Raw genomic sequence first — 15,630 nt, 5'->3', positions numbered from 1 at the left:
TGTAGCTCAGTGGTGAAGCGCTTGCCTTGCATGTGTGAGGCACTGGGTTGGATCCTCAGCACCACATAAAAATAAATAAAGATACTGTGTGCTTATCTACAACTAGATAAATGTTTTAAAAAAAAGATTACTCTCTAACTTTCAAGCTGCTCTGCTAGCTTTGAGCTCTGTTTTGTGTCACACCAGGCTTTCTTTTTAGCTGAGCTACTTGTGATAAGGTAGTATACTTAATCAGTCTCAATAGATCTTCTGGGTGTAGCTCTGCCTTTCAAGATTTCTCTCAAGTATATTTTTCTGTGTTCTCCTTCAGCTATTTTATAGTATCTCTGGTGTCTTTCCCTGATCAAGCACAGTGTACTTGCATCTATGTTTAAACTCTGAATTTGGTTTTTATTCTTTCTGTGGTTCCCTCAGTGCCAGAATTTCCCCTAGCTTTAAATTTCCAGATGTTAACATAGCCCTGAATTCTGGCCTTCTGCCACTTTCTTCAGTTAAAGCTGTGAAGTTTAGGCAGGATTATTGGACCTCAAAACCACAAAATCAGATTTCTAATGCATTCTAGTTAATGTTTTTCCAGATTAAACTCACCTGGCCCTTTTTTTTTTGGCTTTTGAATGCATTTCAGTATCTTTAGTTTTTTCTTTTTTTTTTCTGTTTGTAACCTAGTTTTCATAATTATCATGTGTTTAGAAGTCTTATAACTGCTTTATTACTCTACTAATACCAGAAGTTGTCCCCTCAAAAGTAAAGTACTTATTTTTTCAAAAAAAATTTTACCTGACTCCAGGGGTAGCCTGCAACCTATTCTAGCCAATCTAAACATCATATTTCCTAGATAGGAGTGAGTTAAGAATACATGATCAGGTCCAACTAATGAAAGCAAAAGAGACTGCATTATAGGATTTTTGTTGGCTCTTGTGACATAAGATGCCCTTTAAACTTTTAAGGAAGGGTATACCTGAGGGTGTAGAATCAAGAGAGGAGAGGTAAACTTTCAGTATAGCTCCTCCATTTAATATGTGACTTTTCCAAAAGCTTTTGAGTTACATGAATGATTAAATTAATCTTTTCACCTACCATATTGAGTATTTTTCATATTTCAACCTGTTTAAGGTTATACACTGTTCTTCATCTAAACTTGCCTACTTCATCTAAATTTTCTGATATTGTTCTTATGCTGGCCCATTATCTTTTAGCCTCTTTGGCCTATCACTTCTGATACAAAATTTTCTTCTCAGGATCTCAAATTTGTTCTACCTCTCTCTGAAAAATCTTCTTTAAACTGGTTCTTTCTCATGCTTTGTCTCAGATTAAATGTCCTAAGACCATGTGATGATTAATTTTACTTGTCCTTTTGATCCTGGGATACAGGATGCCCCAATTAAACATTATTTCTGGATAAGGGTATTCTCAGATGAGATTAGCATTTGAATCTGTGAACTAAGTAGAACAAATTGCCCTCCCCAAAATGGGAGGTCATCATTCATATTCTTGAGGATTTGCAGATAGCAAAAAAAAAATGGAGGAGAGGAAAAGAATTTGGCTTTTCTGCCTAACCACTTGATCTGGGAAACACATCTTCTCTCATAACTGTGACTTACACCATCAACTATTAACCTCTCAGAACTATGCCTCCAGCTTTCCTGCATCATCCTTTCCAATTTCATGTACCAATTCTTTATAATAAATCAATAAATCCTGTTGGTTCTGTTTCTCCGAAGAATCTTGACTAATACAGATCTTAATTAGAAATGACTCCACTGATCATTGTGTCTTAGTAATTGCTCCACTATTACCTATTCCTGTACCTATCAATTTCCTCCATAACACTCTTTTCAATGTGTAATTATACATTTAATATTGCTTTACTTGTCATTTCTTTTATGTTTAAAGTGCAGGAACCATATCTGTTTTCTTCTATCAATATGTGTTCAGTCAGTTCCTGGCGTAGAATATATAAGAAAAGAGGTGAATCTTGTAGAACTAACACTTGAAAATTGGATAGTAAGTTAACTTTGATTAATAAGTTTTCTGGCTCTTTCTATCCACCATAATGGTATGCTTGAATGTCCTGGATAATGCATCAACAACTGTCAAAAAAGACAAACACCAGGTTTTTATTAAGCATGCTCCAAAGTCATCATCCAGTCTCTGACGATAAACATGGTTACATTGGCAGATAGGATCAATGATGATCATAGAGCTGAGAAGATTGTTGTGAGTCTCATAGACAGATTCGACAAGTGTGGAATGATCAGTCCCAGCTTTGATGTACAATTCAAAGATCTAGAAAAATGGCAGAATACTCTGTTCCTATTCTTAGTTGGATTTCATTATACCAAAAATCTCAGCTGACAGCATGTATCATGAATAAGTAAGACAAAAACACAAGAGAAGGAAAATCTTGGGATTATTTTTCCAGAGATATTAATATATGCAGATAAAATGCCTCAGTGAAAAAAAAATTGGGGGGTGACTATGCTATTATGCACTGCTCTGGTAATATCAGACGACGATACAAGTTTAGCATTATAAGCTACAGGCTTAGGAATCTTAAAAGATCAGTTGACCTTAATGAAGAGCCAGTGTATATAAAAAAAAACAAAGACAAAACAGAAAATCAAAAGTTAGGATTTAATTAGAACTTGTTTAAAAGATAGCCATGTCTTAAATGTTTTTAATAAAGATTTGAGACAATGTGAGAGACCTTCTCTGGAGGATTTGTAGATAAAGCCAAAATTTCACATTGAGTACTAGGAAAGTTTGTAACACTGAGTTTGTAGCACTGATAAAGCCAAATTTTCCTTTTTAGTTGATTTGTCAATGTTGTAGGTATCTACAAATCCTAAATAGAGGCTCTCAAAATTTCAGTTGTCTAGTTTTTTTAGTGGTATTTTTTTTTAAATTAGAGGTTTAATCACAAGTCACTAAGTATTTTTGAAATATTATTTTACCTAACTTTTGTTAGAGATTGTTGTAAAATGAGACCTGCCTATGGAGCTAAAATAGCCCCACAGGATCTCAGCCACTGGGTCTTGCAGTCTGCTGGAAGAATTTCAAGAGTCACACATAGTAGCAGTTAGGAGTTTATTAGAAAGACTCAGCATACAGATGTTCAAGATAGACTGAACAGGTCACCTCAGGGAGGTAAATGAGAGTCTGAACTTGGAAGTCTGCCCCCTTTCTGAAATAGATGCAGATACTGGAGGAAGGAAATCTTGCTCCCTTTGACATGATTGAGGAAGGCTCTGAAGGGTTAAAGCTGTGCAATTTCTTCTTTTGTCCTAATACATGCCTTCACCTGCTTCCTCCCCACCCCTTAAAAAAAAAAAAAAGGAGCGCTCTTCCTTCTAGAGCTTTTTGGAGATGGAGTTTTTGAGAAACAATGAAGTCCCCCCTCCATCTTCTCCTAAAGCTGGCTTTGAATAAAACTCACTTTTCTACCAATTTGACTTTGAATATCTAGGGAGCAGAGAATATTATGGCTAAACTAAGCATCCTTCCCTGGCCAGTATTAGGATGCGAATGAGAGTTTCTTTTGTTTTTGACTTCTTTAATAAAGTTATTTATTATTCTCAGTCCTATGACCTGTGGACTCTTTGATGCATGTCTGATTTAATCTCATAAGTTATCACCCTTTACTGTCTTCCTATCCATCTATTCATGGCTGACTAACATATGTAACAGAAATTTGTAGTTTTAATTTGGAATTTCAGAAGTGAATTTCTCAAGAAAATTAATACATTGAAATCAACTAAGTACTCCTAAAAATAAACCAATGTTTTGGGTTAAATTGTTTCCTTTGGAAGGGGTTGGGGATATAGCTCAGTGCTACAGAACTTTCCTAGTACACATTGTGAGGGCTTGCATTCAGTTTCCAACACTGAAAAGAAAAATAAAATGTCCTCCCCGTCAAAAAAGACATGTTGGATTCCTAATCCCACTTTTAACTCAATACTTTAGAATGTGGCCTTATTTGGAGAATAGGTTGTTTTAGAGTTAATCAAATTAAAATGGGAATAGTAGATAGACCCTAATCTAATGTGACTTGTGTCTTTATAAAAAGGGAAATTTGGACACAAAGACATGCCTAGAATGAGAAACATATCTGAAGACATAGAAAGTATTCTTAAAGTGTCAGAAACTGGAAGAGAAGCATGGAACAAATCCTTCCCTAACACATTCAGAGGCAGCAGGGCCCTGTCAACATCTTGATTTTAGACTTCTAGCTTCCAGAAATCAATAACTTTGTGAGACGATGACTTTGTTGTGGTATGTTGTTATGGTAGTCCTAGCAAACTAATACACATGAAATGTTTTTTCAGTGCCAATTTTAATAATTTCTGGGAAAACTGAGCGTTTTTATTTATTGAAACAAATATAAAATAAAACAGTATTTTTGAATTAATTATTTCTGTCATCTTTTCCTATTTTCTTATTAAAATAAAGTGTAATTCTATTTCAATATTTAAGTATATATGAAATGTTTATTTTTAGCATTTGAGTCTAGGAATTCTAAATCATTTTATGTGATTGATTGATTGATTATAGTACTGGGGATTGAACCCAGGAGCAGCATACCTCTGAATATATTCCCATCCCTTTTTACTTATAAGACAGAGTCTCACTTAGTTACTTTAGGGCCTCACTAAATTGCTGAGGCTGGCCCAGAATTTGTGATCTTCCTTCCTCAGCCTCCCAAGTCACTAGGATTACAGGTGTACACCACTGTGTCTGGGTTCTAAATCCTTTCATTAAATCTAACAAAAGTGCTTATTACAAAACTCTTCTTAACTTTAAGATCAGTCATCATCTGAGTGATACAAATAGATAAGTCATTTACCATATTGAATTAGGAGCTTGTTCACTACATTTCGTGTTAAAAAGTGGCAGTGTATGCTCCTAATTACTTATTTCCTAATAAAAATACTGCTTAAAGAGAAAATAATAACTTTACAGTTGAATCCTGGCAGACAGCAATTTAACCAAGTGATCAAAATTAGCATCACCAATACTACATCATAGAAATATTATGGTCCTCAGGTATCTTGTTCTGAGAAGGGTATATTGAGTATACTTCCCAGTAATATATTAGAAAGCACCAGACAAACCCAAATTGTGTGACATCTGTAGTAGTCTTCAATATATCCAAGTAATAAAGACAATACTGAGAAACTGTCACCAAATAGAGAAAACTAAGAAAAAAAACAAAAATCCTAGATTGGATCTTGAGACAGACAAATGATGTTACTGGGAAACTAAATAAATCTAAATATTTTAGTTGATCAGCTAAGGTTAATTTCTTGTTTTCGAAAATTGTTCTGTAGTCGTGTAAGACATTAACACAAGGAGAGTGTGGGTGGAGCATATATAAGAACTCTGCCCTATGTTTGCAGCTCCCATGAGTCTAAGATAATCTCAAAATAAATACTTAAAAATAAAGGCTTTTCATTCCATGTATCTTTTTAAATATTAAAATATAAAAGCTAACTGGCTCAAATGTTTTAAGAATATAGGAATAAAATGAAGATTAGTTTAAATATTTTGTCAACATTAACTGTAGAACTCTGTCCTTTAATCAAAGTTCAAATTTATGTAATTTATACATTTCGAGTTTCAAAATGTTTAAACATTAGTATATTTAAGAATAATGTTAAGAGCTTTAATATGTGAACCAGTAATTTGAATTTTTTTAAATTTACAGTAATTTTGAGTATACTTGGTTAAACACCATTATTACTGGTGTTGAAGTATGCAGGAGATCTTTATTTGAATTCAGTTTTGATGATTAGCCATATTTGCAGGTTGTATACTAGAAGTTGATTTTGCTACGCTGTAGAAGTGTGCTTACAGTTTTAAAGAACTGATCAAAAATATTTGAAGACATGGTGCAACAAGTTTGTGTAGCATTGAAAGATTAAAAATAAAAGCTTTTGTATGCTTTGTAACATACAAAAAAAAAGTAACATGTTGTCATAGTAAATAGTCTCCTTGATTTTTTCAAAAGATTCAATGTTTGGGGCTGGGGACTTAGGTTAGTGGTAAAGCACTTCTGTAGCATTCTCAAGGCCCTAGGTTTGATTACCAGCACCACATAAAAATAAATAAATAAAGATAGATTGATTAGCATACTTACTCCTTACAGTTATTTTGTTTTAATGTGATTTCTGGACTTTTCCTTAGTCGTTGATTTTGTTCTCTGGTTGTTTTAGTCAGTTTTTGTGTTGCTGAGACCAACATATCTGACAAGAACTACTTAGAGGAGCAAAAGTTTATTTGGGGCACATGGTTTCAGGGGACTCAGTTCATAGATGACGCACTCTATTGTTCTGGGCCCACATTGAGGCAGCACACAGTGGGGCAAGAGCCCAGTTGAGGAAAGTTGCTTAGCTCCTGATGGGTTCAGGAAGTGGGGTAGAGAGGGGTAGGGACAGGGAATGGGGAAGAATCCACCCTTCCAAGGCCAGACTCCCAGTGACCCACTTCCTCTAGCCACGCCCTACCTACCTACAGTTTCTGCCTGTCATTCAAATTAGAATGGGTTGATTAGGTTACAGCTCTCGCAATCCAATTATTTTACCTCTGAATATTCCTACATGGACAAGAGCTTTGGGGGACACCTCATATCCAAACTATAACACTGGTATAGGTTCAAGGCATTAGTTCAGTATTTATACTATTTGGATCTTGTGAGAGGAAAAAAATATCTTATTGTTCATTAATATTAATAAAGGCACTTATGGTTACCATGTCTTATTACTGACATACTGGCATTTGTGTACTGCTTTTAATCACTTTTATATGTATTGGCTAATAGAATTTAAAAAGGTCTGCTGAAATTGTTCAGCTTATTATAATTTTAGAACCTTGGATTGCAGATGTATATTAATTTTCATTATGAAAAATGTACATGTTACTTATTTGTTAAAACAGAACTAACAAAATTTGCATTCATAATGTGGAAACTGTTTGAATGTTAATATCTGTTAAATCTGTGGTCTTTAAAAAGTATTATCATTTTATTATATAATTTCTCCATTTGCAAATATTTTCTCTGAGGAAGACATAAGGAGTTTTTAAGTCAGTATGGGTTTTATTTGAGAGTACCTACTGACATTAGTATATCAGAATAGGAAAAATGTACTTATACAAAAGTGTAGCATTATAATATTCAAATAATTTTGTTTTATAACCATGAGGTTATTAAAGTGTATTAGACTTGTATTTTGTGTCATGTAAGGTTCTTTCTACTTTCTTATTAATATAATACTTTAACAGCGATTATAGGATCCACTAAACCATCAATAGTCTGTGATAAAAATTGCTTTGTGAACATTAGCTTCAAATTTTAAGGTAGTTGAAGGGTACAATCATTGTTTTGGCAATGGAATCAAAGATGTAATCAAAGCAAGCACTGCTACTGTATAAGAAGATTAAAACCTCAAAATAGACTGTTATAAAAGACATTAAATTAGCATTGATTACCCAATGAGCCAGAGAGCCTTTAGTAGTAACTTTTGGAATTAGAGCAGAGAAAAAATGAAGGGTGTTTGTGTGTATATTTTTTGAGGTGCTAGGAATTAAAAAAATGTATATTTTTAATCATTTAAAGAATGACTCCTGCCAACCATGATGACACAGGCAATCCCAGCAACTCAGGGAGCTGAAGAAGGAGGATGAGAAGTTTGAGGGCAGCCTCAGCAATTTAGCTAGGCCCTCAGCAACTTACTGAACCCTGTCTTAATATTAAAAAAAAAAAAATTTTTTTTTTAAAGGACGGGGATGTAGCTCTGTGGTAAATTCCCTGTGGGTTCTATCTCCAGTACCTACCCTGCCCCGCAAAAAAAAAAAAGAAAAGAAGAAAAAAAAACTTCTGACTGACTCCTGAATCATTCTGTTTTTTTAAAGGAAGAATCAAGAGAATTGAAAACTACTCTTTTGGAGATGCCCACAGCAGTATTAGAAGTATTGTCTCTGCCAACTGATGTTTGTTTTGTGCAGTATTTCATAGAGTAAAAATTATTATGAAATGGCTTTTTCCTTTATAACTTATATCCTAGTATGCTGTTATAAAAGACAGATGAATAATATATTATGAATATTCAAAGGAGGACTGAAACATATTTGGGAGATCTACAAATTTTTCTTGGGCAGTATGTTTTTGAGATAGTAAAAATATATAGAATTATGAATGGCAGAAGTCAAAAAGCATGTTGTATAGGTTTGGAAGTTCTAAAGTGGAAGAAATAATGTGACCAGAAGTATAATGGTGGGAAACATTTGTCAGGTACTTATTGTGTTTCAGAGTATGCTAGGTATTGGGCATACCTGGAAAAATGAGATTAGTTTTTGCTGTCACAGAGCTAAAATCTTGGCTTAGAATTTATTTGCCTTAAGATGATGATTAAAATAGTGGGATCCCAGTGGCTAGGGAGGCTAAGGGCAGGAGGATTGTGAGTTCAAAGCCAACCTCAGCAACACCGAGGCGCTAAGCAACTCGGTGAGACCCTGTCTTTCAATAAAATACAAAATAGGGCTGGAGATGTGGCTCAGTGGTTGAGTGCCCCTGAGTTCAATCTCCACTACTCCCCTGCCAAAAAAAAAAAAAAAAAAAAACCCAAAAACCACAATGGGAGCACATGAAATAAATGAATGGGAAAGCACAGAGGGGAAAAAGTGATCACTGAATAAAACCTTTAGGAATGCTTATTTGAGGAAAAAATGAAAAATTCCAATAAATATGGCAGCAGTATTATTGAAAGATGCAAAGTTAATAGCATCAAGAGAGTTCCATCACCTGGAGCTTAAGGATGAAAATGGTTTTTAATAAGAAAGAAAGAGGGGCTGGGATTGTAGCTCAGTGGTAAGCACTTGCCTAGTATGTGTGAGGCCCTGGGTTCAATCCTCAGCACCACAATTAAATAAATAAACAAAATAAAGCATTGTGTCCATCTACAACTAAAAAATATTAGAGAGAGAGAGAGAGAGAGAGAGAGAGAGAGAGAGAGAATATCAGGATGGAAAACAGAAACTAGGTGTGGTAGTACATGCCTATAATCCTAGCCACTCAGGAGACTAAGACAGGAGGATCTTAAATTTCAGGCAATCTCAGCAATTTAGGGAGACATAGTTTCAAAATAAAAAATTAGAAAGGGTTGGATATGTAGCTCTGTGGTAGAACACCCCTGGGTTCAATCCCTATATCAAAAAAAGAAAGCAAGGAAAGATCAATGGGATTTCGTGATTAAGCAAACTTCAGTCACCTTATTGACCAAGTAGAATTAAGTCTTGGGGAGTGCTGAGGATGCATTCTGAAGTAGAGTGCTTGCCTAGAAGTAAGATTTCAGACTTAGCACAAATATTCAAGTTAAGTCCTTTAACATAATTTAGATATTTGATGGGATTGAGAGGGATTGTACATAAGGTTAAGTGTTGACACTGGGGGAGACCAGAAGTCATGGTGAGAAGGGAATAAAATGATCCTTAACTTAAAAGAATTTTAAGATGGTGGAAGTGTTAGACTTTTGTGGGATCAAATTTGGCCTAAATGGAATCAAAGAGGAGTAAAAGACCAAGTGGTAATTAAAATGAAAAAAACAAAAAATCAGAATCAGGGATTGATGACATAGTGCAAAAGAAAGCATACTTGCAAATTTAAATAAAGACTCAAGGCAGTTCCTATTCTGATAGAAGTCCTTGGAGTCAGTCACCCGGATATTGTTCTGATGAATTGAGTAGTGAACTGAGTCATTCAAAAAATATTTATTGCTAAATGCAGTAGCATGCTCTATAATCCCCACTACTCAGGATTGGGTAAATCACTTGAACCCACAAATTGGAGAGTAGCCTGTCCTGTGCAACATAGCAAGACCCCATATGCCAGTATTTTAGGTGTTTGAAATCTATTTGAGTTCTATATATGTCAGTACCAATTAGTAATATTAAAATATAACTTCTTTTATACATGGTAGTATAAAAGTAGTCTTATACTTTTTAAATTGTGTTCAAACTATGAACTCTTTAAGGTCAGGGGTTATGTCTTATTCATCTTTGTATGCTGGTATCCTTATATGCTGGTATCCTTGTATGCTTGTATTCTGGTAGATTTTACTTGGAATTACCGTGTTTTTTAATAAAGTAGTAGTAAACAATACTAAAATTATAACTAGTGTTACAGAGCCTTTTAAAGAAAAGCATACTTTTTATATCACAGATGGTAATTCTTGCTGTAAAAGCACTGTGTAATGAAACTGAAAAAGAAAAGTCTTTTACTTCTGTAGTATGATGATTTCCATATATAATAGAGGAAATCTCTTGTGTGGATAGTTCTGATAATGCATGGGATTACTATGATCATTATAATGTAGTATTCTTGTTTCTTTTTTGTTTGTTTGCTTTGTTTTGCAGTGCAGGGGATCAAGCCCAGGGCCTTGCACATGTTGTGCAAGAGCTCTACCACTGAGATCTATCATCCCAATATTCTTTACTAAATGCAAAAGTAAATCTTTTCTCACTAACAAGGAATAGTCCCTCGGCGTTCAGCTGTCACATGGGTGCTTTACCTGCTTCAATTATTTTAGCCAAGAATGTTAGCAGAATAAGAAAGTAGAGTAAACCTTGATTTGTACTCCCATCTCAGCAGTGTTGCCAGGCATAAATGTAATTGTATGTACAGTTCTATTTGTGGTTTTTGTTTGACTCTGGTGAATAAAACCCATATTTTGTTGAAATTTTGTGCTCAATTGCATCCAGATGCCACTTATTTATTTCCTTATTTGGTGCAGGGGATTAAATCCAAGCACCCACTTTGCCACTGAGTTACACCCCTAACCCTTAAATCACTTTTTTAGAGTCAGTTTTCAATCCTTGATAATTTCAGTTTTTCTGAATTTTTATAATATTTTGTGTAGTTTTGGTAGTTTAACCCCCACAAATTTCTTTGTATTAAATAATGGTTACATACATACAATTGACAAAGATAACTGTAGAGTTGTTACTTGATAAAATAGAAATTATAAATGGCTATAAAATTTCCAAAGCTGGAATGTTCTACTTGCTTATGAGGAACATTGATAAAGAAGAAAATGTAATAGGAAAATTTAATTAATTATAGTATGTTTATAAATAAAACACTTGACTAAGCACATTTGAGTCAGGAAGTTGAAATGATTGGTGAGAACCAAAGATTTTACACATAATCCCAAATGAAAAGAAATTGGTTCTTAAATTTACAAGCTCACTTCCTAGAAAAACTAGCTGGGTGTCTGAGAATTTGCCAAAATAACCACAATAAACAAACATAAAACCTAGTCTTTTTGGTGGCCTGTCACTAGTCTTAAAGTTAGTAATGTGTGGGAAATCATTTTTACAGTAGCATCCTCTATTTAAATTCAGCTTCAGTGCTAATGTAGTCTAGAACTTTTGATAACACCAAAAAGTAGGAATTTACCAGTCTGTCCTTCTGTCCCTCCTTCCTGCCTTCTTTCTCTTTTTAATTCATCAATTTTCTTTTTAGGCTTTGAAACGACAAAAACAAGATTGGCCTTCTTAGAAAAGTCACCCAAGCCTGTGCCTTGTTCATACAGTTTTTTTCTGTGGGCCTTCCTTAGAAAGACACTTCAAGGATTTCCCCTGTGATATCTAGTTACTGCTTCATTGTAATCGAAGCACTACACTGAATCAGAACTTTTCCTTATAGGCTAATACAAACCATACTTAATTTATTAAGGTTTAATTTATTAAAACCTTAGTTAAAGTTGTTTATATCTTTTGGTCTGGGGATGCAGCTTCAGTGGAAAAATGCTTTCCTAGCACACTTGAAGCCCTGGGTTCAATCCCCAGCACTGAAAATAAATAAAATTTTAAAAGTCATTTAAATCCTTCTATTTCAACAGTGCAGTGCTTCAGTAAAGAATATAAATATAAGATGTAGCTCAATTCACAATAGCTAAACTATGGAAGCAACTTAGGTGCCCTTCAACAGATGAATAGATTAAGAAATTGTGCCATATATATATACTCAGCTGTAAAGAAGAATGAAATTATGGCATTTGCCAGTAAATGGATGGAGCTGGAGAATTTCATGCTAAGTAAAACAAGCCAATCCCAAAAAACTAAAAGCCAAATGTTTTTCCTGATATGTGGATGCTAAGTTAACTGGGTAGATGGGGGGTTGGTGGCTAGGGGAGAATAGAGTTTCTTTAGGTAGAGGGGAGTGAAGCAGGAGGGAAGAAGGGATGGGGGTAGAAAGGACAGTAGAATGAATCAGACATTGTTACCCTATGTACATATATAACTATATGACCCTGTATGTCCGGTGGGATTCTACATCATGTACAACCAGAAGAATGAGATATTATACTCATATATATATTTATATATATATCAAAGTGCATTCTACTGTCATGTATAACTAATTAAAACAAAATTTTTTTAAAAAAAGAATATAAGATGTATATTAGTCTGTGTGGGTCCATGCTGACATTTTCTTTAGGACTGTCCTTTGGTTTTCAGGGAGCAAAAAAAGCAAAGAGGAGAGACTTGGTTGACAATTAAATGATAACAAAAAGTATATCTATTTTTAACTTATATTTTTATTTACTTAAAACATTGTTGGAATGCACAAAGAGGTCTCATAATCAGGAAATAATAAGGGAGCCTTATTTGATTTTAGCACAGATCACAATAGCATTTTTCACAAAATGAATTTGTAAGATACCATATGGGTTTCTATTATTTTTGTTTTCATAGTAGGAAGTCAGAAAACTTTAATTACTTCCTGAAAGTAAAAGGAAGATTTCCAAATGTTAAAAAGATTTTCTGCCAAATCTCTACAAATATGAAAAATAAGTTGTGGTTTTGGTCATATGACACTGGTCTTATGATATTTAACATTAGATTCTCTTCAGAGTAAAGGTAGAGATTAAATAATCACACTCTGTTGAGTTGAATATTGTATTACTATCAGAAAGTTTAAAAATGATTTATATATTGATGAGCATCTCTGAAACCATTTGGAAAAATCTTACTAAGTTTATTCATTAACTCCTTATGTTATCTTGTGCATGGTTTTATTAGGCTATAATGTACTACTTTTTGGGTATCCAGATACTCTTCTTACTCAAAAGGTATTATATAGAGAACAGAGCTTCAGTTCTGGCACATGGAAACTGGAATTTTTTGGTCTATAAAATATATAATAATTTGAGTTACGACAGTAATATTTTGAGCCTATTGTGTTGGTTTTCAAAACTTAACAGGTAGTTTTTGTTTTCCTTTTTATGTGGAATAATTTTGATGTTATATAAATGTACATGTATTAACAGAAAATTGGCCTTACTTTCTTAGGTCAAACAACTTTAATTAAGGAAAAATATTTACTTAAAACATTGGTTCTCAAATCTCATATTCAAAGTAAAAAAGGTTATACCATTCACTTTTAATTTTTAAAGTACTCTCATGTTTCTAGGAACATCTTATGCTGTTGGGCTCAAAGAATAGAAATATAGAACAAAATGTAAAATAAAAACTTAGCAAATAATAAATTATTATAAATTTTAACTATGAACGCTGAAATCAGATAAATCTCATCTGTTTTTATAGTACAACTTTAAGTGTGTTTTTTTCCCTCCCAGGACATTTATTCAGAGCAGCTGGGGATCAACCGTTTAACCTGTCCACAGTGTCGAGTGCCTTCCCAATGGTCAGCCACCCAGTCTTTGGTCTACATTCAGCCAGCTCAGGGCATTCAGAATTTGGTGGTTTGGGGACACTTGGTACACCCACAGCCTTAGCCGCACATCCCCAACTAGCATCTTTTCCAGGTAAACATCTGTTACAAACAGTGTTCAAGGAAAGGAGGAATGCTTGAAAATGTTCAAGCAGTAATTTGTTTATGAAATTTAACAAAAAAATAGTCTAATGCCTAGTATATTAAACTTTTATGCAAAAATTGGCTCAGTCTTATTTATAATGTACCAACAAAAAAAAAAACCTGTGCGTATTGGGTGGCATAGGAGTTAATTAGGTGCTCAGGTGTTTGATGAGATACATAGGCATTTGCCATAGAAAGGAATCATTAAACCAGGTTTTTCTGATGCATGTTATTGAGATATAGTATACAGAAAAATACACATATTATAAGTGTAGAATTTAAATATTCTCAGCTTTATTTGTTTTTTTTAAAAAAATTACTTACAGTGTAAAACTAAAGTCCAGTTCTTATAATGAACAGTTTAATGCTTTTCTTTTAGATTCTTAATTCTCTTCACTTTGTAATCAAGATGAGATTAACTCTTAAATTTCTATATTTTTCCATATTTGATCAAAACAACTATAGAGTTACACTACTTTCAAGACAAGGGGACCATTAGCTAAGGCTTAACGTGGATGAATGTATTTTAATTTATTTTATCCTGAAAAATCTAAACTTGAATGTATTTTCCAATATTAATTTTACTTCAATAAATTTTTTCAAGCAATGCATGCTTTAATGTATGTAAAATTGTTTAAAACATTAGAGTTTGGTTGTAGAGAAAAGTAGACCTGAATTTAAATCTGAATTTGCTGCTCAGTAGTTGTGTGCGTTTGAACAAGTTATCTGAGCTCTCAGCCTTAGTTCTCTTACTTGAAAAATGAGAGTAATTATAATACCTGCCTTATATGGTTCTTTGAAGATTAAAGGAAATGAGCATATTCAGTGCTGTATCTGTGTCTGGCAAACATAATTAGTGAATAATTGGTAACTATCATTGTTTTCTCTTTCTCACTTTAATGATTAGTAAATTGTCAAATGAGCCAGGTGTGGTGATTTATTTATCCTTTAATCCAGCTACTTGGAAGGCTGAGGCAGAAAAATCTCAAGTTTCAAGCCAGCCTGGGTAGCTTAGCAGGAACTTATCTCAAAGTAAAATTTAAAAAAGAGCTGGGGATGTAGTGCGTGTTGAGCATTTGCCTACCTTGTATGAGGTCCTGGATTAGTCCCTGGTCCCTATTTATTTTATTATGAAAATAAACAAATAAATTATGCTTCTTTAAAAGGAACAAAGTATCTTTTTTAAACTATGTAGAAAGGATAGATGCTTAAATGTATAAGTACTATTTATTGAGTCATATTTCTTTAATTCAGTGTTTGCAAGAGAGGGGATGATGGGGAGAAATAAAATAATTAGGCAAAATCTTTATGTCTTAACATTTCCTTTTAATAATATTAATAGGAGCTTATTTCATTCCATTTTTAATATGGTTGCTTAGCAGGATAAGCATTCAACAGATATTCCTAAAATATGAGATTGCTGAATAAAAGTCAAAATAAGATAATAATAATTTAGATAGTTACTGGTATCTGATATTTTCATTGTTTTATCAGTTTATTATAGTACTGCTTTTGAACATTTCTAAGCCACAGTGTAATTACTATATTATTAAAATCAAATAACTTCTGCACTAGAATGATGGTTGACAAGTTTAAAAAGTCACTCATCTGAACTTCATAATAAGACACTTTCACTTTAAAAAAAGTATTTAAAAACTTCCCCACCCTGCATAAACTATTTATTCTTTCATCTATTATGTTCTGTGTACTAGCCCAGTTACTTGGAGGAATAGACCAATATATTTTATGTTTCTAAC

The 15,630-nt window shown here is 33.6% G+C and overlaps 1 protein-coding gene across 21 annotated transcripts in view; it reads left to right on the top strand.

Moving 5' to 3' along the window:
* Nucleotides 1–15,630, top strand: part of Baz2b (bromodomain adjacent to zinc finger domain 2B) — a 362,220-nt gene that overhangs the window by 234,018 nt on the left and 112,572 nt on the right. For 17 of the 21 annotated variants that reach the window (XM_015479215.2, XM_048812344.1, XM_048812356.1 and 14 more), the window contains one exon: nucleotides 13,635–13,823. The exons of the other annotated variants lie outside the window; for them this stretch is intronic. In XM_015479215.2, coding sequence (XP_015334701.1) covers nucleotides 13,635–13,823 — 189 coding nt within the window. The remainder of the gene's footprint in view (nucleotides 1–13,634; nucleotides 13,824–15,630) is intronic. 21 annotated transcript variants of the gene reach the window in all.

This window comes from Marmota marmota, unplaced genomic scaffold (assembly GCF_001458135.2).
Source record: "Marmota marmota marmota unplaced genomic scaffold, marMar, whole genome shotgun sequence".
Taxonomy (NCBI): Eukaryota; Metazoa; Chordata; class Mammalia; order Rodentia; family Sciuridae; genus Marmota; species Marmota marmota.
The sequence above is the reverse complement of the archived record's forward strand: the minus strand, read 5'-3'. Positions and strand labels throughout refer to the sequence as shown.